This window comes from Adiantum capillus-veneris, chromosome 8 (genome assembly GCF_014529385.1).
Source record: "Adiantum capillus-veneris isolate H3 chromosome 8, ASM1452938v2, whole genome shotgun sequence".
NCBI lineage: Eukaryota > Viridiplantae > Streptophyta > Polypodiopsida > Polypodiales > Pteridaceae > Adiantum > Adiantum capillus-veneris.
In genome coordinates this window covers 89,267,727-89,294,294 of record NC_140938.1, presented here as the reverse complement: position 1 = coordinate 89,294,294, position 26,568 = coordinate 89,267,727, and the positions used below count along the sequence as shown (strand labels likewise).

Here is a 26,568-nt window from a genome sequence, read left to right as displayed (position 1 = left end):
TATTAGCATGGAGACTTTCCTAAATCAATCTCTCTCTCTCTCTCTCTCTCTCTCTCTCTCTCTCTCTCTCTCTCTCTCTCTCTCTCTCTCTCTCTCATTCTCAGATGTCCTGTCTCTTTCTACCTCAGTGATCTCTCTTCTCCACATGTGCCTTAATCATGTATGTGGCATTGCAGGTGCTCTAGATCAAAGTCGAGGTGTCCACCAGATTGTGAGCAAGTTCTTGTCTTCATTGCATCTTCTGATGCCACCTTTGACACTTGTTTGGGAATCCATAGCATGGCTCCTCCCATCTAAGCTATCTTTGTTGACTAGGTCAATTTCCAAATTTAATGATGCTAATTGCGTTAGTCAAACCTATGTGGAGGTACTCGAGAGTGTTAAGCTTCGGCTTAGCAAGGCTCAAGAGTCCTATTTTGAGCATGCTAATAAGCATCGGCAAGATGTCTCATTCAAGGAGGGTGACGGGGTGTTTTTAAGGACCATGAAGCAATGCTCAAGCAAGTTGGTAAGAGGTGTCCTAAACTCGTTTTTCATATGTATGGTCAGTTTCTGACCGTCAAAAAGGTAGATGATAATTCCATGCAATTGCGTTTGCCACATTCTTGGACAATCCATAATGTTTTCTATGTTTCTTGGCTTAAATTATTTCAGGGTGAACCTCCAAGGAGTGTCGCCATTGAGGAACAACCGGAGATAATTGATGAAGCCGAAGTTATTTAACCGGAACAGATCCTTTTGCATCGATTCAAGCACAGAAAAAAGAAGCAAGCAAGGCAATACTTCCTGAAGTTCAAGGATCCAAGAACCCAAGAAGCGACTTGGGTAGACGAGGAACTTTTCACTGGCTACCCAGATTTGCTAGCATCATACAAGGAGGCCATGCAAATCAGTACCTGTACCTCACCTTAAGCAGGAGGGGATGTCACGTACACATGGCTCTATGTGCCATGTGGACATGCTTCATTGACTTCCAAAGCCAGTTTTTCCCTTCTTAATAGATAGGATCCTGTGTCTAGAATCCTAGGAGGATTAGTACCAACAATTTTGTGAGCCTGTTCGCAAAAGTTGCATATCCGGACAAGTCCATTAGATTAGCTTTTCCAGTTTTGGAACCCTCTTGCATAAATGGTTTGTACACGCATTTTGACACATGTTAATACACTACAGTGGACATCTGGTATGACGTGCATGTAGTTCTAGGTTAAAGGAATCCAACAAGCCATTCCCCGCGCTCCAGGGTGGGCAAATGTGCGATAGTTTCACACAAACTGACACCCCTTGACCTAACGTATTAATAAATCATTTTAATGATTTACTTGTCGTGTGTGGTGGACGGATTGCACAACAGAGATTCACTTTAAAACAATTCACAAAAGACAGCACGGCCTGGCGTAGCTCGGTGCCCAGAGGTATTGGCCCCAAAGACTGGCGCCCCTTTCCGTATTTCTTTTTATATTAATCTTGGTGCAAAGTACAAGGGAGCTTGCGGGGACTCTCACTCAGACTCTGCGTCCAAATGCTCTGAGTAATGAGGCCCCAACAAACTTATTTATTGTTACAAGGGATGCCCAAAAGCAGAGCCCCAAAATCTCAAACTCAAAAGCTCTTAAACTCAAAAGCAACTGTAGTCCAAAAGCTGCCAAAAATCAGCCAACGTAATCTACGGGCGTCCGTACACTGCCACGTCAACATGTCAGTGGAAATAGCGAAAATTCGTACTGCCTGCCACGTCAGCCTATCAACGCGTTTTGCGGCGTGATTTTCGAACCTACTGCCACCTCAGCCCGTCGGCGCATTTCAGGGGCCAGCCACGTCACCAGTTTGTGACATACCCCCCTCTTGAAAGAATTGTAATCGCCCTCGATTACACCTATAAAACAGATAGAGGCCATAAACCATCTTAGTAGACACTAACTGTTAGTACTGACGAACTAGACACGACACATCTAGCACTTGTATAAATCGACAGTCACATCACAGGACATCACTTGACACCCCAGGACATCACATGACAAATCACATAGAAATTCATTCCAAATCTCAGACCATGATTAATCGGCAACGCATTTAGTAATCACATCTAGATCCAGTCGAGACCTCACAGATACCCGATTAACTAATCCTTATTGCAATCATGTCTATAAAGATTTATGAGATGCGGTCATTCCGTCTTTCAGTTCCAGCACTCAAACAAGTCAAGTACAAATCAATCATTTTCATTTTCATTTTCAGGAATTCCAGTTCATAAAGTCATACAGCAGAATATTGTCAGCCCATCAGTATCCCTGAAACCCAAAGAGACATCACTAACTCTATTCAAAATCGGGGTAATCCGTTGATAAAGGAGCGGAGTGACTCCCCTCCTGTGCAAACTCGCTCATTAGGAAAAGTTTGGACTCAAATTTGGGCCTTGTAAGAAATGCCATGTCAACGTAAAGAAAGATAATAGAAAATTCATTTTAACCCCTTTTCATGCATGTTTTCCAAAATCTGGATATCTTACTCATGCAAGGTACGTTTATTAAAAAACCCAAAAAGTATTCCAGTCATGATAACACTTCACTATGCGCGGCGGCTACTGAATTCAATGCCGAATATCTCAATCTTCTGCATTTTTGAAAACTAAGCTCTGTTTCCTCATCTCCTTCGTCCCCCCCATTCCCTCCTGCGTTCTCTCAAGTGCGCGCGATATTCAAACTGCCATTCTTCTATCATCCCCACCTCCTTTTGAACACAGTTTCAATCAGTCATGTCTCAGTCTACACTTGTAGCTTCTCCACGAAAAACTTCTATGAGGAATAGGAGAGATGTATAACACATGCACATAGAGCTCTCACGAAAGTATGAACCCCTCTGCAAGAAAAACAAACAGCGGACACTTTCTGAAACTTCGAAGGAGAACTTAAGATCACAGCGCATGAAAAACGTGGACCTTGGCTGGATGGCAGAATATATCCAAAGCATCCCGTCACAAACTCCACTCCACCTTTTAAGGATATTACATTCTTAGTGAACTATGTCGGGGATAGCCACCATGGCTTGTATGGCTACACTAAGCAATTGACTGCAAGAAATGACGTTCTGCAACACGAGAGAGATATTGTATACAGCGAGAATGTCCGCTTACACCAAAAAGTCGTGCAATGTGCTCAACAGGTTGAAGGCAACAAGGAGACCATCAAGGAGCTTACACAACAACTAAGAGAAAAAAAACAGCGCTAGGTCTTCACCAAAGAGAAAGAAAACTAAGAGACATCGAGGACTTGAAAGTTGGCTCGAGAGGAATCAAGAAAAGAGTGCAAACCATCAAGTGAGTGCATCTATCCTTCTTAGGTTTATATTCATAAACTCTCGCATCTCTTACTACTAACATGCTTGCACAGATCTTTGCTTCACGCTGACAAGGAAGACGGGCACCACGTGCCAATAGAAAAGAACAGATTGAACAGACTTTTAGCACTTCAATAACAACTGAATTGAAAGAGAGAGACGACACGCGACACGGAGTGCCCCAGAGAGTATTGGCCCCAAACCTTGGCGCCCCTTTCGGTATTTCTTTATATTGCATCAATAAAGTACAAGCCAGTACTCCAGACTCTACACCTTCTCCAGGAAGCATGCCAAAGAATGAGCCCTTAGCACATATTTAAAGGCCCTTGGCCTATGAAAAGCAATTTACATGAAAAGCCTTCAAACTCAAAAGCTTTTGGTCCAAAAGCAATGCTCAAAAGCTGCCAGTGTAAAATCCGGAATTCCATACAACTACCACGTCAACAGTCAGCACAAAACGCGAAAATCCGTACAGTTTGCCACGTCATCAGTTCAACGTGAAATCCGGAAATCCGTACAATTTGCCACGTCAGCAGGCCGGCGAAAATATGCTACTTTCTTCTTCTGTTGCTTCTGTTTCTTCCAAGGTTTAGGTCCCTCTGCCGGTAGCTCCGTTCTTCAATGAGTCAACACGTCAACAGTTTGTTACATGGAGCGCAGCACAACCACCTCCTCGGCCCATTATGGACTCATATTGAATCGCAAAAACATAGCTGGCCTCTTGGATGATAAGCACTATGATAAGATCGTTGCTAAATAGCTTGACGACCTCTTACAGGAGAACCAACTCTTTGCACGGGACGTTCAATCAATTTTGGTGAAGCTGGTATATCCAACAAGGGATATGCTGCCATTTTCAAGTATGTAGCATCATTTGCAGTGCTCTTCCATTAGAAAAGGGTTTTGCATCATTTGCAGTGTTGTTCCCGTAACAGACTTGGAGACTCCAAGTCGAGAATCTACAGCGACACCATAAATAATCACTCCAAAACAGTTCGCAGTTCACAATTGATTCGACACTAGCCCGGCAAAGTTCCGTGCCTAGAGATATTGGTTTCTTTTTATATTAATCTGTGTCAAAGTACAAGAGTGCAGGCAAGCGCTCACACTCAGACTCTGAGTTATGAGGCCCTGCCCGCATATTTAAAGATTACAAGGGATGCTAAAGCAACGCCCAAAAGCTGAAAATCAAAGCTATTCATAAAGCAAAAAGGGGTTTCTCTCTCAAGCCATACTTGGCCAAAAATAAAGCAAAGCTTTTTAAAAATAAAAGCTCTCTCTCTCTTTCTAACTCCTTGCGTAGATAATCCCACGTTGTCAAAAGCTACCCACGCAAAATGCAAAAGCCCTCGCTCAGCCAGTCCTTACAGCTCCATGAATCACGGAAAGTGCCGTACAGCATGCCACGTCATCATTTTGTGTAGAAACAGCCGCAGCCAAATTTTCTCACGCCAAAGCTGTGTGTGTGTACTGGGCACGCCACGTCACTGGGTTGTCACATACCCCCCTCTTGAAAGCATTGTAATCGCAGGCGTAATCCCCCTCGATTACGCCTGCAAAACAGACAAAAGCCATAAACTATCTTAGCAGACACTGACTGTTAGTACCGACGCACTAGGAACACATCTAGCACGTACCAATCGACAGTCACATCACACGACATCACAGGACATTACTTGACATCATAGGACATCACATGACAAATCACATTCAACATTCATTCAGATCTTAGACCATGATTTATCAGCAATGCAGTTAGCAATCGCATCTAGATCCACTCAGGACCTCATAGCCTATTGCAACCATGTCTATTCGAGATCATTCATACCAAAATGTTGCAGTCATTTCGTCTATCAGTTCCTGCACTTAAAAACAAGTCAAGAACAAATCAGTTTCATATTCCGGAATTCAATTTCATAAAGTCGTACAGCAGAATACTGTCAGCTCTCAGTAGCCCTGAAGCTCAAAGAGACATCAGTGACTCTAGTATCCTAAAAAAAATCAAGGCATCTGTTGACAAAGGAGCGGAGTTACTCCCCTCTTGTGCAACCCACTGCATCAGATCTCCGGCCAAGCTGAATTCAGGGTTCCATTTGGAGTAGATTATGCTGCTTAGGAAGGGTGGAACCTTCGTAGCACCTCAATAATCTCAAATGGCACCTTCCCCGTCGAAGAGTGTATCGTGTTGTTGTAGGCAAATTCCACCAAAAGTAGATACTTTTCCCATTGAGTCTTCTGATCCAAGATATAAGACTTCAATAAATCTAAAACCATTGAATTGGCAATCTCAGATTTGCCCGTCAGTCTACGGGTGGAAAGAACGAGAATTGCAACCGCGTGCCAATGTTCTCCCAAATTGCCTTCCAAAACAAACTCGTAAATCTGGGGTCCCTGTCGGAGACAATCGTCTCAAGCATGCCATGTAATTTGAAAATCTGGGCCACAAACAGTCTTGCTAAGTGATTTGGCTTGACTGTTTTCTTCATTGGAATGAAATGAGCCTACTTGCTAAATCTCTCAATAACAGTACAGATACCATTGTGACCACTCTGTGTTCTCGGGAGATCAAAAATGAAATCCATTGCAATACTTTCCCAGGGGCGAGTGGGTATGGGCAAAGCCTGTAACAATCCCTGTGCTTTATGCCTGTCAAACTTGACCTTCTGGCATACCAAGCAACTATGCACAAACTCGTCCGCATCTTTTTTTGAGTCTCGGCCAAAAGAAGTATCTCTCTACCCCTTTCAAGGTGGTAGCAATGCCACGGTGACACGTAAAAGGCAGACAGTGGCATTCAGTCATAACCTTTTCCCTCGACGGCTGTGTAACACACAACATGGTTTTCCTCATCAAGTAGCCATCCCGAATGGAATATCTCGCTACTGTCTCCTCATCTCGTATCCGCGTGAAAACGTCTGCAAAATCCGTATCTGTGGCATACTGGCTGACTATATCCTCGAAGCTTCTATGATGAATCGCGGAAATTGATAAAACCAACCGCTCTCGAGACAAAGCATCTGCCACCAAATTGTTTTGTCCCTGCACATGGACAATCTGGAAGTGAAACTGTGACAAGATGTTCGCCCACCGCATCTACTTTTCTGATAGTTGCTTCTATGACAAGAAGTAGCGTAAACTCTGATGGTCTGTAAAGACAGTAAAATCCGCTCCGAGTAGGTAATGCCGCCACTGAGTAAGAGCATGGATAACCGCCAAAAGCTCTTTCTCATAAATCTGTGCTATCAATTCCGACCTTGAGAACAATCGGCTCTCGTAAGCAATGACATGGCCTTCTTGCATTAAGACCGCACCCAGACTACGACCACAAGCATCACAATATACTTCAAATGACTTCTGCAAGTCCGGCAAAGTCAAAACTCGTCCCGCAGTCAATTTCTCTTTCAAAGTCTAAAAGGCAGTCACCTCTGTGGGTCCCCACGAGAAAGAGACTCCTTTCTGCGTCAAGATATGCAAAAGGGAAGCAACCTCTGCAAACTTTCTAATGAACCGCCTGTAGTACGAACACAATCCCAAGAAGCTTCTAACTTCAAGGACATTCTTCAAATCGGGCCAATCACAGATAGTCTCTATCTTGGCTGGATCCATCTGCACTCCTGCTGCTGACACAATGTGTCCCAAAAAGTGTATCTCTTGAAGGAAAAATTCACTTTTCTTCGCATTAATCACCAACTTGTGATCTCGTAATGCCTGAAAGACTTGAAGCAAATGATCTCTATGTTCTGCCTCATCCTTGGAGGAAACAATGATATCGTCAAAGAAAGTGCCAACAAATAGTCTATACTCTCGAAAAATCATGTCCATAATCCGGTTAAATGTCGCAGAAGCATTGGTTAAGCCAAAAGGCATCACCAAAAACTCAAATAGCCCAAAAGTCGTCCGAAAGGCTGTCTTGTAGACATCTCCCGACGCGATTCGGATCTGATGATATCCACTCTTCAAGTCGATCCTGCTAAAGCACGAGGATCCCTGAAGTCGGTCAAGTATATCATCGATTCTAGGAATCGGAAATCTATTCTTGATGGTGATTTTGTTAAGAGCTCTATAATCAATGCATATTCTCTAAGATCCGTCTTTCTTCAAAACCAACAACACTGGAGAGCAATACGGTGAAGTACTAGGCTGGACAAGACCCTTCTCCAAGAGGTCTCTCACTTGGTTCATAATCTCTTCGTTGTGGGCTCGGCTTACATGGTAAGGTGGCCGGTTTGGTGGTGTGCTTCTAGGTATCAGATCAATGGTATGATCTTCAGGGCGAGCGGGTGGTAACTCGCCTGACAGGCCCTACGAGAAGCAATTGGCATGAATGGAGAAAATCCTTGCGTTCTTTATCAAGTTCAGATATATTTGTCCTATCCTAATCACTCAACTCTTTCAAAAAGATCGAGTAAACAAACAGACTGGATTTCATTAATTTAGGAACGGCCGAAGCCGATACAATAGGGACCGACTCGCCCTTAAGTTTCACATCGAGTACAATGGTTCTGCCCTTCTCTGTGGTCAATGTCGCTTTCCTCGCCCGATAGTCGACCACAGCGTTGTTCTTGTGGTACCAGGGAATTCCCAAGAGAACATCACAACCTTCCAAAGGCATTATGTAAAAGACCTCATGCCCCAAATACCCCTGACAATGCAACTGAAGTTTGCCAATGATAGGTGTAATGGCTACGTCCATGGCGGGTGCCGCTAGAACTGCCTCTACAAGTGGTCCCATCCGATCGGGAGTGATCTTGAGCCGCGCCGCCAATTCCAGTGAAATGAAGTTGGCCTCGGCTCCTCCATCAAAGAAGATCAGGGCTTCTTGGTCTTTCACTTTGCCCCAAGCTCGGCAAAGTTCTGTACTCTCATCCAACGTGCTGGGATCGATACCCACGCAATCTGGAACCAGTCCTGTTTTATCTTGCCTTTTCTTCCATGTTCCTCAACTACTCTCGAACTCTCAGGCCTTTTGTCGTCCTTGTCGTTCTATTCTTTCTGTGCCTTTTTAGGGCACTTCGCAAAGATATGTCCAGTTTTTAGAGCACTTCCATTCCTTGATGTAGCCAGCTCTCTCCTAAGGAGTGAGTTTGGGTCGTGCATCTTTCTTTTCTGAGTTGCTCTTCCTCTTTCTACTTTCATTTGTCGGAGTCTGTTTGGCTCTTTGTGTCGTGATGTCATAGGTGGGGTAGGTCAAACCACATGAGTGAATGGAAAAACCCCATTTCGCATGACTCATCAACTCCTGAATGGAAGCTGACTTTTGTTCCAAGCAACGATCTCGGATCTCTGTAGGAAGACCCAAGGTAAACTGTAACAAACTGCTGACGTGTCAAAGCCTAAAGAATGGAGCCAACTTACAGATGTGGCCGAGGGGCCTAAACCCTAAGAAGAACAAGTAACAGAAGAAGTCCTACCAACTTATGGGGACCCTGTTCGATGCCCCCCCCCCCCCCCCCCCCCCAAGTGACATAAAGGAAGAAAATAAACCAAGATCCGAACACACGCAAAAATTGATGACGTGGCAGATTTTCGAAAATTGCGTTGGCATGATGATGTGGCAGGCTGTACTGATTTCCGCGTTTTGCGCTAGCTGATGATGTGGCAGGCCGTACGCATTTTCGTAAACTACACTGGCAGCTTTTGGCATTTCTTTTTGGACCAGAAGCTTTCGAGTTTAAAAGGCTTTTTACTGTAACTGCTTTTAAGGCCAAGGGCCTTTAAATATGAGGCTAAGGCTCATTCTCTGGCATGCTTCCTAGAGAAGGTGCAGAGTCTGGAGTACCGGCTTGTACTGTGTTGATGCAATATAAAGAAATACCGAAAGGGGTGCCAAGGTTTGGAGCCAATACTCTCTGGGGTGGAATTCCGCCACTCCGTGTCGCGTGTTCTCTCTCTCTCTCTCTCTCTCTCTCTCTCTCTCTCTCTCTCTCTCTCTCTCTCAGTTCAGTTGTTATTTGAGGCGCTTAAAGTTGTTCAATCTGTTCTTTTCTATTGGCACGTGGTGCCCGTCTTGTGACATAAACCGCTCAATCTGTTCCTTGAACAAGATCTTAAATGAAGAGGCGGGTAGAAAAGAGCTCCAGAATCTCTCGCAATAAGCGTCCATTGTATCCTTCTTGGTCATCCGAAGATGGTTTGAAGCAGTTCGTATATCGCGTTCATACTCTTGAGTCAGCCAAGAAGAAATAAAAAGCCTCCTAAATTTCAGCCATTTAATTGGCGCAGTCTTGTTTAATAGAAGCGTGGACCACCAAGTTCGAGCATTCCCCTTAAAATAAGAGGCAGCTCTCCGAATCTTAGAGTGCTCTGAGTAACGCCCTCCCACGAAAGCGAAGTCAAACTGTTGTACAAAAGACAAAGCCTTCGAAGCATCTCTATAACCAGAAAACATGTCAAATTTAATTGATTGTCCACCTTCCTTAAACTCTCGGACTTTCTTGCTTTTGTCTTCCAGAAAGTCATACTGGTTGGCTTTGTAAAAATTCTTCTTTGCGTAAAAGCTGTTGTCATCAGAGTCCGAACTATCTGAGTCCTCTGTAGAACTGTCAATCACGGGGCGAGATTTTGCCTTTTTCTTGCCCTTTCCAAAGCGTTGCTTTTTGCTTCGCTTTTACCCTTTTCTGTCTTCTTCGCTCGAGTCAGATAAGCTAGAAGAACTATAAGAAGAAGAAGAACTCGGTACTCCTTCAAATCGAACACGCTTCTTCTGCTTTCTTGCCTTTTCAAATATAGACTGACAACCCAAATAACCGTCAGCGCCTTTCTTTTGCTTTTTGTCATGCTTTTTAGCTTTGTTCTGCGCGTCAAAAAGCTGAGCAATTCGTGCATCAACCACCTCTTCTAATTCTTGCACTGTATACTTCCTGGGAGTAGGAGGTTTCTTGAGAGCGGGTTTGCGGGGTGGTTTTGTGGTCTGCCGCCACTGCATGTGCACCTCATCGAAAGAAGTCTGACTCATATATTTTGTCAATTTCGGGTCCTTCGCAAAATTAAGCATCATCTTTGTTGCATCTTCGATCAGTTGTCGACGCTCCATCTCTTGACGCTCCGCCTGAGTAGGCCTAGGCGGGCCGTACTCTTTGCGTGAATCTTCGTTGTGATCCCTTTCCGCATCTCCGGAGGCAGAGGGAGTCGACTGATCTTTGCCTAAAGCCATAGGTGCCGTGAAAAAAAAAGGATCGAATTTCTCGTAGAAAAGAAATCGGCCGTGCTCTCAGACTTGGAGACTCCAAGTCGAGAATCTACCGCGACACCACAAATAATCACTTCAAAACAGTTCACAGTTCACAATTGATTCGACACTGGCCCGGCGGAGTTCCATGCGTAGAGATATTGGCCCCAAAAACTGGCACCCCTTTCGGTATTTCTTTTTATATTAATTTGTGTTCAAAGTACAAGAGTGCAAGCAGGCACTCACACTCAGACTCTACGTCCAGATGCTTTGAGTTATGAGGCCCTGCCTGCATATTTAAAGATTACAAGGGATGCTAAAAGCAGTGCCCAAAAGCTGAAAATCAAAAGCTCTTCATAAAGCAAAAAGGGGTTTCTCTCTCAAGCCATACTTGGCCAAAAATAAAGCAAAGCTTTTTAAAAATAAAAGCTCTCTCTCTTTCTAACTCCTTGCGTAGATAACCCCACGTTGTCAAAAGCTGCCCACGCAAAACGCAAAAGCCCTCGCTCAGCCAGTCCGTACAGCTTCGTGAATCGCGGAAAGTGCCATACAGCATGCCACGTCATCATTTTGCGTAAGATGCAGCCACAGCCAAATTTTCTCATGCCAAGGTTGTATGTGTGTACTAGGCACACCACGTCACTGGGTTGTGGCAGTTCCACTAGAAAAGGGTTTTGATTCCTAACTCCTCTTATTCAGGTCTGTGCAAAGACAGGTCAAAAAGTTCGGCATCACCACACGCTACTTCCAAACCCTTTCTCTATTCAAAAAACAAGACGAGAAGTCAACGAGGAGGTGCTTCAAAAGCTAGGAAGTCCTTTTCACATTGAATCGACATACAGATCGCCAAAAGGAGAAGAAATGGTCTATGATAATTATAACAATATTTTTATGATATGATCGCGCTGCAGTCATACATTGTGCAGTTGTTCGATGTTACTCCTGAAGAGTGCAACGGTGTCCTGAAGTTTGTCATCAAGCTAGATGAGTGCGAGCTTGTAAAGGAGACAAAGGTTGAGCGAGTCACAATCACACTTATGAATAGAGCTATGGATACAAGCATTGGACCAGATGATCCTCGAAACTTTAGTGTGCAATCTGAGCACAACATTTTCCTTCTTGTGACGTTCAAGGTGCGTAGAAGTTATGTTCAAGATAATTTATTGTTATGTTTCAGTTGAATGCTTTCGAATGCGCATTATAAAAAGTTCAAAATTATCCTTTCAGGTGCCCACTGAGAACTTCGATATATTGAATTGGGTTTTTCATCAAACAAACATACCAGAAACAATAAGCGAACAAAGAAATGGAAAGAAATTGGATGTGGAGGGCATGGGATCCTACATTGTAGAGTGGCACATGGCTAGAGACCTAAAAACCTTGAAATGCATGTACAACGTTTCCAACGGAGCAACAAGCAAAAGTCCTTGCTTATATTGCATGGGAGGGGTTCACATCCTTGACAAACCATTTTGGAGAAGAGCTCCGGATAGGCATCTGCGCACCATTCAAGTCTAGTAGAGTTTGCACTTGAGGTATTGCACGTGTGTACATTCCGTTTATGCAATCAAAAGGAAATACCAGATTGAGAACGGTGTGGGGCCCTTGAGAGGGTCCTTATCGGGTCTCTCTCTCTCTCTCTCTCTCTCTCTCTCTCTCTCTCTCTCTCTCTCTCTCTCTCTCATAAAAAGAGGAAAATGGTATAACCTTTCTATCACTTAAGTGTGGTAGATTGGTTATGCCATTTCCCTCTTGAATATCAGGTCTTGAATCCAACTCTCCTCGTCGGCTAGATCTTTAAGGTCTCTTGGGATATTTTCCTACAACTTTAAAACTCTCTTCTTCTTCTTCTTCTTCTCTCTCTCTCTCTCTCTCTCTCTCTCTCTCTCTCTCTCTCTCTCTCTCTCTCTCCGCTTTTCTACTACTCTCTCTCATTTCCCTCTCTTGAGGGAAAGTAAGAGAAACCATCATTCAAGGTAAAAGGAATCACTAACGCAAGGAAAATAAGTAAAGGATTGTGGAAGTGTAAAACCTCGATCTTCACCATTTCAACTCCACTACACCTGACACTTCAATCTAAGTTCCTTTTGCATACTCATCGATGCCCAAACTTGCGATTTGACTCTCGGAAGATGAAATTTTGTGTGGCTCCCATCAAAGACTATAAGTGCATCTTAATCTTTCACTCCGCCCCAAGCTTTCATAAGATGCATCAAAGGTATGGATTTCTTTCAAGTCGGCAATTGTAGGACGTGGCTTCTTGTTGTCTCTTTCATTGAATAAAGATGGTGGTTTGTATGTTTGAAAACTTGATAGCTACTATTGGAAAACCTATAGTCTGCTTTGCATTTTGACCAAAATCAATGTTAGACAAGTTTCCAACTCACAACAGAATTAATTGCATCATATGAATATCATACACCACATAACAATATGTGTATGAAAGTATGGTAAGTATGGAAAAAAACTATGCTTCTGAGTAAAATATTGTGAAAAATCTTTAGCTTGTATTAAACGCTCCATAATTGAGATATCCTCCTTAATATATCGAACTTTATGACGTGCAGCCTCTTCTCACAATATGTCCACCTTTCAAAGCATAGGGGTAACCTCTACCACAGCCCACATTCACACACAATAATAATGCCAGAAACTTCTTGCAGTGGTCCCCAGGTATAAATGGATATGCATGTATACAAAAGACAGACGATTGCTGGAACTTGGGAGTTTGACTGCCCAATCATGGATTTATAGAAATTAGGTTCTGTGTGAATTTTGGCTGCAAAAGAACAGATACAAGTCCAAACAGACGTTGATGTAGATGCACATACTAGCTTGCGAGTCTGAACAAACCAACATTGCAGCATTACACTACCTTCACCTCTATCAAGAGAATGTAAATAACTGATTCGGCAACAAATCTAGCGAGAAGGTTTCTGCACACACGTGCGGGCACTCACACGAAAGTAAGAGAAAGAGATCAAGCAAAAACCTGGAGAACGAAGCGATCCAGAATGAAACGCGCTACGGGGAAAAAGAGAGCGAAAGCCAGGATCAAAACGAAGTCGTGCAGGGAAGGGTCCTTTTCCTCCTCCCATCCTCCACCCCAGGCTGCCGTCCCGACCCATGCCATGCTTTCGCCCACAAAATTTCACACAGAGAGTCCACTCTTGAGATCAAGTCCACTCCTTGCCCATGTCGATATATCGACGAGAGAGACGCTCGGGAACTCAGCTCCAGGTTAAAAGCTGACAATTACCATGAATTGGCCGGGAAAAAATCAATAGATAGACCATAGCTCCACATGTGACTCGAGTCGAAGATGTGTGTGTGGGTTTGTTTGACTGAAAGGGGGGGGGGGGGGGGGGGGGGGGGGGGGGGCTCGTTCATAAGTGTCACAGGGCTCACTCGAGGGATCTACGGTGGATATTCAATCAATTGTTGATCCCATCTCTGCATGGCAAAAAGGTAACGTCCCCACCCTCTCCCGCTTCGGACTCGACCTCACTACCTCCCGCTTGAGACTCGCGCTCCCTATCCAGCCCGCATGTCGCGCTCACTTGAAATGCTTGTGAGTGCATTACTATAAAAGTCTATCCCCCCTGTTGTGTTGATCCGACGGTCCAAAGCGCCCCGCCCCACCGAAAACGCGCCCAAATCGTAGATCCCTTGAGTGACACCCCGTGTCACTTATAAAGGAAGGGGGGGGGGGGGGGGGGGGGGGGGGTTTCCCTTTTATGGATGTGGTCCCAAGATCACCCGCTACCACCTAGAGCATGAATCACAACTCTTGTATACTTCTAGGATATGTCAAGGAAGTAAACCAAGCCAATAAAAGTAACCTTGCGGGGTCAAGTTTACCATGATATATTGTGTTTGCCCATGGAGGCAATGTACACACGTAGTCTAGGTGATTAGTTTTGCAGCCTCTCACGGAGGGGATTGGAGAGTTCAAGTCTATGTCTTTGCCCAATTTTTGTGGTCGTTCAAAATCCTCGAGATCTATTACCTCAACCATTGATCCCACCACCCGCAAGCATTTATGGCGTGCCCTTTCTGCATGCTCGAAAGCAGTTGTAACTTGACATACATTGTTGACAACATCATAATGTGAGCAAAAAGAGAAAGGGGGAGGGGGTTTGTTACTTTATCACCTCATCACACGAAAACTCTTTGCATTACAAAGAAGGTGAAGATTCATGGTGACCTGCATGAGAAAGCAAGAGTGTGGAATGGCAACGTTACATGTGGTTAGAAGGTAGCATGATGTATGGTTGGAGAATGATCTAACTGGTATATGAAGTTTGTTACTTTTTTGTAGTTGTTCCTCATCCCCTCTGAGAGAGCAACCTTTGCTTCTTGTTTGGGGGGGGGGGGGGGGGGGGGGGGGGGGGGGGGGGGGGGGGGGGGGGAGAGAGAGAGAGAGAGAGAGAGAGAGAGAGAGATTTTATTATCATCCTGGGAGGTCAAATATTACCTAAGGGACCAAATATACATGTGATGTAATGTATGCAGGTTGATAAGTGAATCTCAATTCTCAAGGATCGTGATGATGAGAATCACGATGAGAAGCCACATTGTGTGGATGGGAGAGGAAAGTATGTAGGACTAAGTCATGGCTAAAAATGTGAGGGAAGCAAAATCAATGGTATGAGTACCACACATGTGAGAGAGAGAGAGAGAGAGAGAGAGAGAGAGAGAGATGCTTCGCATCCATATCAAATGGAGCACCCCCCCTTTTCTCCCATGCCTTCTGGTTCTAGCAAAGCTAGTTGACATCCATGGTTTAAATCATCGAAATTTACAAATGTCAGTTATTTACAATTGTTTCATTACGATAGAGAACATACCAATGTTGTTGTGGATAATGTTTTTTGTTTGCAGGCATGCATTATATCGTTATATTCTCATATGCAGGTCATTTCTTTGTATGGCCCTTGTACTTTTTGATTGTAGCTCATTAGAAACCCCCATTAGAATCCCATTTACGATTGGAGAAGGCATGCAATATAAAGTTATAGCTTCTGATATGTGGGATGCGGCATAGGATTTCCTATGGCCTCTTCTTTTTTATGGTTCAAAGGTTGCACCATCACTTTCTTCAAAAGGTGAAGAATTTGAAGAAGGTGGAGAAGAGGGTGACCTCTTTCTCGCCATTTTCTTGTCTTGATCTTCGGCGTCTTCACCATCACTTTCATAAGAGGAAGAGGATGAAGAAGAGGGTGTCCTCTTTCTCGCCTTTTTATTCTCTTGCTTTTTATCATTCCTCTTTGAATTATGGTGTGGAGAAGAGTGCAATGGTCTTCTCCGCTTTGGTGGTGATGGAGAGCGTTTAGCCCGCTGTCTTCGTGGAGCCATCTCCGCCGAGGTGGCGGGAGACTCACTTCTTTCTCGTTCTTTCGGTGGAGGCTCTTGAGTTCTCCTTTGGGAAGGAGATGCATCATCAAGAAGTAAATTCTTGAGCCCTTCGTATGGATTCTCTTCTTCTTCCCAAATCGGAGAGAGACCTCTTTTGGGAGTCTCACAAGGAGGCTTCCTAGGTGTTCTCTCGTCATGGTGATGAGCTTGGAGAATCCCGTGAGCATGGAGTTGCCGTTGCACTTCACTTTGGAGAGATGGATTGCCTATGGCTTGTTGAAGCCTAGAAACAAGATAGTTAACAAGCATCGGAGCATCATTAGTAGCTTGCTCATTAGCAAAATCAAAGTTATCAACATTAATTTCACTCTCTTTACTATTGTCAGCCATTCTAACAACTTTTAGGTGTAAACTTTTTAGGTGTACTTTGGCACTTCAAGCCCTAGTTGCTACTCCTCTTTACCCCTTTAGAAAAAGCACTCAAGCTACTGTACCCGTGGCTCGAATACCATTAATTGCAAGGAATAGAAGAGAGGGTATTTCAACACCAAAACAGCACCGACTCCTGTCAAGCTTCTAATAGCTCAATAGTGGTTAAGCCATAGGCAAGCCCCGTAGGACTCCACTATTAAGACCATAGCTCTCGACGGTGATGCCTCGTTCACTACACGAAGGCAGGCGCACTGCAAGGCTGAAAAATCCCTATTCTACTTACTCACAGGCAATTAATAATACCAACCATTTATAGCTAGCTTGAGGACCTCCCTTCTTGAGCAAGAAAAGAGAAACCTTGTGCTCTGATACCAATGTAACATTTAATGGCCTTAGAACTTGTGTGTAGAGGACATTAGCATGAACATAGTGGGCATTTCATTAGAATAGATTCCTAATGAGAATTACAAGAGTGCTTGGGTGGAGAGAGCAACAAAAAGCATAACACCTAGTTAGATAGCATGAACAATACTTTCAAAAGAGAGAGAAATTAAGCTATTGACACAATTGAGGACCGGATTTGCATGGAGCCGGTCCGCCCTCCAAAAGGCTTTGTATTATGGTTTCTCCCATCAAGAAAGACATTGTACAATACAATTCTTTGTGTTACTTCAAGACTAGCTAGTGCAATGACGATGAAAGCTTCATGCACTAAGCAAAACACTTAGCAAACACAACATCAATTATCCCCGGTCTCAGACCCAAGACCTCACACACCTTCGAAGATGGTGAGAGCTAGCAGGGTATGAGAGTAGATTGAGAGGAAGAAGGAGTATCTTACAAGAAAGATGTACATCTCCTCACATAATCACTCATATTAGCATAGCTTAGCTTAGTAATTAGCATGGTAGAGGAGATGAGAATGCATTGAAGCTTGGCTCTTGGTTGGATTTTCATCACAAAGCCAAGACTCGTTGTTGGTGTAGGCCTCCCTTCTCACAAGCTTGGAGTAGGTGGTAAGCTTTCCATTAAAGCTTGAGAAGGAGAGAGAGTCTTCTTTACTTCACACATGAGATTTTGTGAGTGTGTGTGTCATAATGCCTTGCAAAAATCAGCCCCCTCTCTCTCTTGGGCGAGCCCCCTTGCTATTTGCTCTTGTTGTCCTCCCATTGGACCTCCCTAGAGCTAGCCAATGACAATTAAGCAGCATAAGTGATAGCCTTTTGACATGTGTCCCCCTTTCCCCTTTTGTGAGAGCTTTAGGTAATTTAATAATTCAACTAAACTCTCATTGGACCCCTTTGCCTCCTGGCCAATAGGAATCAGGCAAGCCATTGGGTTGTTGAATGCTCATTGGACCCCTTGGGAGATTGTCCAATAGTCTTTTAGAGGACTTAATTCTCATTGGTTCTTATTAAGTGTTTTTAAATTAATTAAACTAGATTTGCTCTAGCCTAATTCTCATTGGTCCACCTCCAAGGCCATCCAATAGGAATTGGGTACACCTTGTGGACATCTGGGCTAGGGAGCTGACATGTGTCCCTCATTCCCTTTGTGTAAAGGGAGCTTGTGTGTGTGTGTGTGTGTGTGTGTGTATGTGTGTGTGTGTGTGTGTGTGTGAATTTCTCTCTCATCCCCTACTCCCAAGGCTCTCCCCCTCCTATGTAGGGATTGCAAAGACTTTTTTTGTACACACACGAAGCATCCAATTCCCCTTATGGTTGACCTTTGGACACAACCTTTGAATTTTGGAACCTTAGCATTTTGGAAGTCTTAATGGGCTGAACCTTAGGGTATTTTTAGCCCATTGTTGCACATGGCTCTTTTGCAGATGGCCCCCCCTTTGGATCCCTATTTTCCCTCCTTTGGATCCCTACCGTGGCCGGTCTGCTAGCTTAACCAATATTCTAGCTTTTTCTCCCCTAGCACTTCCCCATATTAAATGATCAGTTTAACATGAGAAAATCATTTAGGAGAATTAGATATTGACTATTATGACAATACTCATGTGTAATCGATGTGGCATAGATCATTTGATTTCCCAATTTCCAAATAATCCAAATGCATCGAGGATCACGCATTAAACTTGATTGAAGTTACCAAGGAGCCATCACCAAGTACACCCGTGGTACCAGTAAACGTACTCACACGATCGATGCTCCAAAAACAAAATTATATTCTTGAGGAAAGAGACACGGCATCAATTGCCCAATCTCAGAAAAAGAAGAAAACACAAAGAAAGAGATCGCAAAAAGCAGCGAAGTAAGACCCTAGTTCAAAGACCAACATAGGGAATGGTGACGACCCCGCATATATGAATGACGCTGAAGAGGTTTCTGATTCAGGAGAAACCATGGAGACCAAAACGACCACTAAGATAGAAACAACAAGGAAGATCTTCATGAGCCACAATGGCCAGGATCCAAGAAGAAGATATGAACTTATCCAAACCCTACAGAGGAGATTGAGCGAGTCAAGCAATTAAGGAGTTTGGTAGAAGATACCCAAAGGGATCTAGAACCAGCACCTAGGCAGATCCAGATTACAGACACCGTGTTCCCTACGCAACAACAACCTCACCAAGTCCATAGACCCTTAGCCATACCTAGTGTCATCCAAGAAGAAAGTGACTTAAATTCATGGGAATGTGGGCGTACTCACTTCTTGATGGAAAGAATGTTTAGAGAGGGACTACTTGATCCTGTCGAAGAAATGGAGATCCCATCTTCCCCACGTCAAGGGATTGAAGTCCAAAAGGTGCCGTTAAACATTGCCAAATTGATGGATTTCATGTCTTCAGAAGTTAGAACCACCATCATGTCCAAACTATATAAAGACCCTGAGCTAGTCTCAGCTCTTCGAGCCTTCCTCAATGGAGAACTAAAGTTTGGGCTACCACAATTTACACAGATGGATGGAGCTGGGGAGATGCCAATAGAGGAGGAACACATAGATCCACAACCCAACCTAGATGAGAACCTTGTTATAGAAATACGTGTTAACAAGTTGGGACAATACTTTGAGGGTGATGAATCTTGGGATGGATAAAAATTCTTGCTTTTGTTTTGGGTTTGGTGCCGTGTGATCAAGGAGGAGAGAGCTCCAAGCTTTGGAGACTGGCAAGTTCCCATTTGATCTAGGAGGGTCTCCATGATGGGTTGCATTTGGGTGGTTTTGTACATAGCTTTGTACAACTGTTTGTCTTCAAACAAAGTCAGTTTGCACCTTGTTTTTTTTTAATCAGGCTCTTGGCTCATACATGGTGTTTGGTTGAGCATGAATACTCAATTAGAGGGTTGGGCAAAGATGATGGATTCCAAATATCTCTCAATTGGTTCACTCGAGAGGTGGACAATACTTTCATCAAGCATGAGAAATATATCAATGCATGTGCTAGGATGGATGTGAGATGCATCTTTGCATAAGCTTCCAAGGTCAAGCTTAGAGGGAACCATCCTTTTATTGTTAAAGATGACAACTAAGCAGGAAGAATTTTGGCCACCATCAAGCATCGAAGGAATTGGCTTCATATCAGTTTCTCACTTTGTGCATAGCCAATGGTAGCCAATCAAAATTGCGTCTCTTCTCTTACATTGTATTCCTTTGGGTATCCTTAGTTTTGGCATGTCACATGATGGTGTGCCTGCAAAGTGAACTATTCTTACCATATACATGTGGTAGTGATGTGTGTGAACACACTAGGATCGCCGGGGCATATTTTCCATCTTTAGGAGGTTTTTTCCCCCGTGCATTGTATATACGCCCATCACTCTAGGGCTATCTATCTTTCCATTGCACACTAAGTAATACACTCTCTATTGTGTGCCTTGAGCTTCCTTCGTCTCTCCAAGCTGTGTGTGTTTCTCTGCAACCCTAATTCCAACAATTGGTATCAGAACATGTTGCGTCCTCCCGGGCTTAGTCGCCAGCTGCTCTAGTATACGATTGCTCACTTTCTCCGATTTCAGTGAGCTTTGGCGAGCGTTCGCAGGTCAACAAATACTTCGGGAAAGGGGAGGGTGGAGATGGACATAATACCTGCGCAACAGGTTTCGGCCAAGACCCGAGTAGGCGAAAATGGCCCTGCACGCGGGTTTCGCTTTTTTCCCCCAATTTTGTTTGCGTCGCTATACACGTCGATATACGTGTGGCAAATAAAGGCCTTTCCACACGTATATCGAAGTACATTGCGACGTGTATAGCGATGCGTATAGCAACGCCCGCTAATGTCGTCAATATACACGTGGAAAAGCATGGCCGTCGATATATACGCGTCGATATCTTCATTTAGTGTTGTAGTGAGATTACCCCACATCGTGAATTGTTTACCTCTCTCGAGTCTGTCCCTCATGGGAATTCAGTCACTTGTGCCAACAACGCCTCTTATCGAGTTTAGGGAGTTGGAAATATTGTGCTCACTGCTGCTAATGGCAGTTCCTTCACACTTGATGCACTTTATGTACCTGGGATCAAGAATAATCTCTTGTCTGTATCCGCACTTGCTAGACTTGGACTTGTAGTCAAATTTGTGGATGACAGATGTACAGTTCATGATCTCAGTTTAGGTGATGAAATTGTTGCATCTGGCCTTTTGTGCCGTGGGTTGTATAAGCTCACTTTGTATGACAAGTGTGGACAAAATTTTGCAAATTTTGTTGCAGATTCAAGGGCTATTTCAGATGCAAAACTTTGGCATGCACGTTTTGGTCATCTGAATTTTGCCAGTTTGCTTCGTTTGCAGAAATCTGATATGGTTGCTTCTTTGCCGCCTCTTGAAGCAGCTGTCAAACATGTTTGTGAAGGCTGTATTCTGGGTAAAATGCAGCGTTCTAAGTTTCCAAAGGATGGTTCAGTTAGGGCCACATGCAGGTTGCAGCTTGTGCATAGTGAGGGTTTATGGGCCCATGCAAACTCCGTCCTTGGGCAATTACCTGTACTTCGTGACATGCATGGGTATTTCCTCTTAAAGCGAAGTCCGAAGTTTTTATGTGCTTCAAACAATTTTTGGCTATGGCTGAAAATGTCTCGAAATGTACTATGGGCACCCTCCGTTCCGATCGAGGGGGGGAGTATATGTCTCATGAATTTAATGCATTTCTAGCTAGTCGTGGGATAAAACACCAATGTACAGTGCCTCATACACCTCAGCAAAAATGGTGTTGTTGAGAGGAAAAACAGATCATTGAAGGAATTGGCACGATGTATGGTCAAAAGTCAAGCTTTACCGCATTCTTTTTGGCTTGAGGCCATCACGTGTGCCACTTATCTACTTAACAGGTGTCCTACGAAAGCTTTGTAGTCTATTACTCCATATGAAGCATGTCATGATAGAAAGCCTTCTATTGAGCACATGCGTGTTTTTGGTTGTTTGGCATATGCTTTGGTGCCACAAGTGCAGTGCAAAAAATTGGATGATAAGGCTGTCAAATGTATTTTTGTTGGTTATAGTGCCAAAAGCAAAGGTTACAGGTTGTATCATCCGCAAACAAAACGTATTCTGGTTTCACGGGATGTAGTGTTTGTGGAAGATTCTGTTCAGCCCTTGCTGTCATGTACTAGAGACAGTAATATAAGCTCACAAGACATTTATGAGACTTTGTTGCCGCTATTCATTGGTGGAAATACGAATGTAAGTTCCAATGAGAAAAATGTACAGCCTAGGGGGGTTTCTGAAAATGTTACAGATCAGCATATTACTGATGCACATGTACATGATGTACTTGATGAGGAAAGGGCTGAAAATGAGCACGCTAGAGGTATGCCAAAATGGGTGGTGCACACTTTGCGTGACAGTAAATTGGATGCACCTTTGTCTAGTCATACTCGTTCAAGCTCTCGCCATGCATCTTATGCATCAGATTGTTATGCTTTGGCTGTGTCTAGCTTACATGATGTTGAGGAGCCTCTGTCTTTTGATGAAGCACAGAATTCAGAAAATTGGATGGCTGCCATGCAATCAGAATATGATGCACTCATAGAAAATGATACATGGACTTTATGTGATTTGTCTCCTGGCAAAAAGGCCATTGGTACGAAGTGGGTTTACAAGTTGAAACGCAAACCGGATGGTGAGATCGATCGCCATAAGGCTCGACTTGTTGCAAAGGGATATGCACAGTAAGAAGGCATAGATTATGAAGAGACTTTTGCTCCCACTTGTCGTATGACTACTGTGCGTTTTCTATGTGCATTGGCACCTAATTTTGGTTGGGATGTACATCAATCAGACATTGTTACTGCTTTCTTGAATGGTGACATATTTGAGGAAGTTTATGTAACGTAGCCTCGCGGTTTTGTCATAAAAGGACAAGAGGACAAAGTGTGCAAATGTAACAAGGCTTTGTATGGGTTGAAGCAATCTCCTCGTGCTTGGTATGAGAAAGCTGACACTCATTTGGTCAAACAAGGCTTTCGTAACAATCCAACAGAAAGCACATTGTATGTAAAGCGTGAGGGTGATGTACTTCTCATTGTTGTTCTTTATGTTGATGATTTGCTAATCACTGGACCACATGAGAGACATATTGCTGAATTTAAGGCTGATTTGAATGCTACTTTCAAGATGAAAGATTTGGGGCTGTTGCATCATTACTTGGGTATACAGTTTAAGCAGTGTGATGGTGGTATTGCCTTGTGTCAGAAAAGTTACATAGAGACATTTCTATGTAAGTTTGGACTTGTAGATTGCAAACCTATTGCCACTCCCATGGAAACAGGTTTGAAGTTGAGTCTACATAATGTTGGCGATCCTAATGATGTCACTCTTTATCAAACTGTTGTTGGCTGCCTCATTTATGTATGGGAACACGAGGCCAGATATTCAGTTTGCAGTCTCACAGGTCAGCAGATTTATGCATAGCCCAGGGTCTAAGCATTGGCAGGTTGTCAAGAGGATTTTTCGCTACCTTAGTGGCACTTTACATCTTGGCTTGTTTTATCCCAAGGGGGGATCATTGCCGCCAGACTTACATACTTTTTCGGACTCAGATTGGGCTGGTTGTTTTGACACGAGAGTGTCCACAAGTGGTTTTTGTTTCATGCTTGGTTGTTCATGTATATCATGGTTGAGCAAGAAGCAACCTACTGTGGCCACTTTGAGTTGTGAGGCTGAGTACAGGGCAGTCTTCACAGCTACGGTTGAGTGTGTATGGCTCAGACGCCTTATGGCCGATTTGGGTGTTGGACAGGACACTGCCAACACTATCTACACTGACAGTCAGAGCGCATTGGCAGATGCGAGGAACCCAGTTTTTCATGCTCGCACAAAGCACATTGAGGTGCATTACCACTATGTCAGGGAGAGGCTCTCAGTAGGAGAGATCAGCTTGGCTTATGTGCCAACACAGGACAGTCTTGCAGATCTTTTCACAAAGGCATTGTCTCGTGAGAAGTTTGAAGCTTTCTGCAAAGATTTGGGCTTACTCCCCTTTGTGGACTGATCATGTCCTCAGGGCATGGCACTTCCCTTTACTTATGTGCCAGCTCTCGTTCACCGCATCACTCCAGGGGGGATTTGTTACCATATACATATGGTAGTGATGTGTGTGAACACACTAGGACCACCGGGGCATTTTTTCCCTCTTTAGGAGGTTTTTTCTCCCGTGCATTGTATATACGCCCATCACTCTAGGGCTATCTACCTTTCCATTGCACACTAAGTAATACACTCTCTATTGTGTGCCTTGAGCTTCCTTTGTCTTCTCCAAGCTGTGTGTGTTTCTCAGCAACCCTAATTCCAACAACTATTGTGATGCCATGAGATTGCAGTTGCCATGGCTAAAGTCGAATGCTTTGTAATGGTCGAGGAAAAGGTTTCGAACTTCATGACCTTGAAAAGGGGAGGCTGGTGGGAGCCCACATTTGACTAAAGTTTTTTAAGGTGATTAAGAATTAAAAAACCTCACATTGACTGCAATTTTCCAAGCATGGCTTGCAAGTGGAGCCACCGCCATGAAAGGAAGGAGCACCAAAGAAGAAGAATGGCGAGAATGGGTTGCACGTGAAGAGCCACTATGCCAGAGAGGTGAAGGGGGAGGGCAAGCATGGGCTGCCCTATTGGGCAGTATCTCAAAGCAACCAGTTGGCCGCCACGGACAGAAGAAGGTAGCGCAGAGAAGAGGGGAGACAAGATGCATGTGGCGGCACTTCCTGAAGGGAGATTCAAAAAAGGGCGAACTGCACGGAGCTACAGGGAGAGAGTGGGGAGTGGCCAGGGCTCGTCACTAGGTGAGCAAGGGAGTTCAGTCAAAGGGGGGTTAGTCTCCAAAAAAACAAAGAAGCCATAGTGGGCACGCAAGGGGGTCTCACGTTGGAGGGCGTATAAGGAGAGCTTGAGCGAGCTGCAGAGAGTGAGAGCTCATCACGGGCTGTAAGTGCAAAGGGAGCGGGGAGGAGTTGGTAAGCAAGAGTTGGCTCTAAGAGCGTTCCAAGAGAAGGTAGTAGCAGAGATAAGGGAAGACGAGTTGCAGAGTCTTGACCATCACACGGGCGAAGTGGCTCGTTTTATTAAAAGGAGAAGGGGGAATTCCAATGGACAAGCATCAAGGGCCTGTCAAACTGTAGAGAGCATGTGGGACTGGGGATGCTCTGGGAGTGAAGCAAAAGAGAAGCCCTCTAGTGGAGATCAAGGAAACTCAAGAGCACCTGTAGAAGGCGTCGACTAGCTGGAGCAGCTCACTAGCTGGAGCAGCTCACGGGGAAGAGTCAACAACAGAAGAAGCGAGCTGCAGGGATCAGGTCACTACAGACTCAGATAAAAGGATGCCTTTCAGAGAGGGATATGGCACTGAAGTTAAGGGGCCTACTTCAAATTGAGGCCAATTCCAAAGGGGGACCACTCACAGAAGCTCGTGGAAGAAGAATCCGAGGATATCAAGAGGAGGAGAAGCTTCACTCCAAGGTCAATAGGACACTGTGCAGATTGTGGGATCGAGTATTAGGGATGATGCTTATCCTGCGAAGATAAGATCAAAGGGAGGAGGGTCAGTTATGTGATAAAAGGAAGAAAGGCTGCTCCAAGGATCATCATCAGAGAGTGCCAACCTCAACGCATCAGGAGAGCTTCCGTACGAGAGCGATGCAGCCTCAAACATCTAGTTTTGAGTTCTTTCGACTTGGATTTAGTGTTTTCATGTAGATCTGATCATTTTTTGTTTCCATGTGCTTTGGGGTTTTAGCACAAACGTTGTTTTGTGTAATGCAAGGACGAGAATTCAGCTAAGATTTGCAGAGCGTGGCTGTGTTGAGAGAGAGAGAGAGAGAGAGAGAGAGAGAGAGAGAGAGTCTCATCTTTGTGTGCTCAAGTGTGAGAGCTTTTCTGTTGGAGGGGTTTCCTATAAAAGAGCCTACCAATGTGTGGGTTTGGGCTATACGAAAGAGTGTGAGGATTGGATCTGGGTAGTTTGCACGATGCCAATTTAAGTGCTTTGTGGAGATACCTGTAGCACCACGTGTCGGCACGGCAGGTGGAGCGATAGAAATATTGAAAGGGGCTTTAAGCCCTTTGTGAAGTTGTCTATAACCCGGTGCTACAAATAGCTTCAAAGGAGCTTATTTTTTCCACTTCTTTAGAGGACCAGATGCTATGTCATTTTTTTGTACTCATATTTCCTAAGCTCTCTCCATGGAACACATACCTAGTTCTTGGTACTAATTTTGAAACTTTCCAAGACCTTAAAATCCTCTTCTTCGAAGCATCTTAACCACGGCAGGTGACACACGATACTGTTGTGGCATTTAAAACAAACACAAGTGTGACTCACTTTTTTTTTAGCATGCAAATGTTTAACTTTTCTTAATATTACATGCAATGATAATTGTAGGAATCTCTCATTTAGATAAACAATGTAATATTTCTCTTTTTATTTTGTTTGAAAACTTTCTAAGAGTTGGGTCGCACCCGGCCCATCGGGGGTAGTGGGGGCAAGTCCTTGCAGTACAGAGTCGCACCCAGAACTCCAATCGACACAGAAAGGACCAGCTCAACAGGGGCCAACGTGCGTGCTGCGTTGTGATTGGCTGTCGAACTCTTGCATTCAAGGATAAAGAAAATCCTCTGTAACCCTCGCTTAATCCCTTACTTTTTCGAAGTGCTAGTGGGATTATTGGCATCGTTCAGATCTCATGCCACCCTTTTCGGAATTCTTGTAAACAGGGAATATCCTCCCCCCACTCCCCCCGAGTGCGACTCGGCCCTAAGTGCATAAGCATTGTTGATTTGCACTTTGGTGTCGTCAAACATTGAGGCATCATTTTTGAGTTCATTAATTCATTTCATG

At 44.1% G+C, this 26,568-nt stretch overlaps 1 protein-coding gene across 1 annotated transcript in view; it reads right to left on the bottom strand.

Moving 5' to 3' along the window:
- The window catches only part of LOC147452528 (ASC1-like protein), a 29,226-nt gene extending 15,475 nt beyond the window's left edge, over positions 1–13,751 (bottom strand). Inside the window, exon 1 of the mRNA XM_086518178.1 lies at positions 13,494–13,751. Within this exon, the coding sequence (XP_086374304.1) occupies positions 13,494–13,634 (141 nt within the window). The 5' untranslated portion in view covers positions 13,635–13,751. The remainder of the gene's footprint in view (positions 1–13,493) is intronic.
- Positions 13,752–26,568: the final 12,817 nt, after the last annotated feature.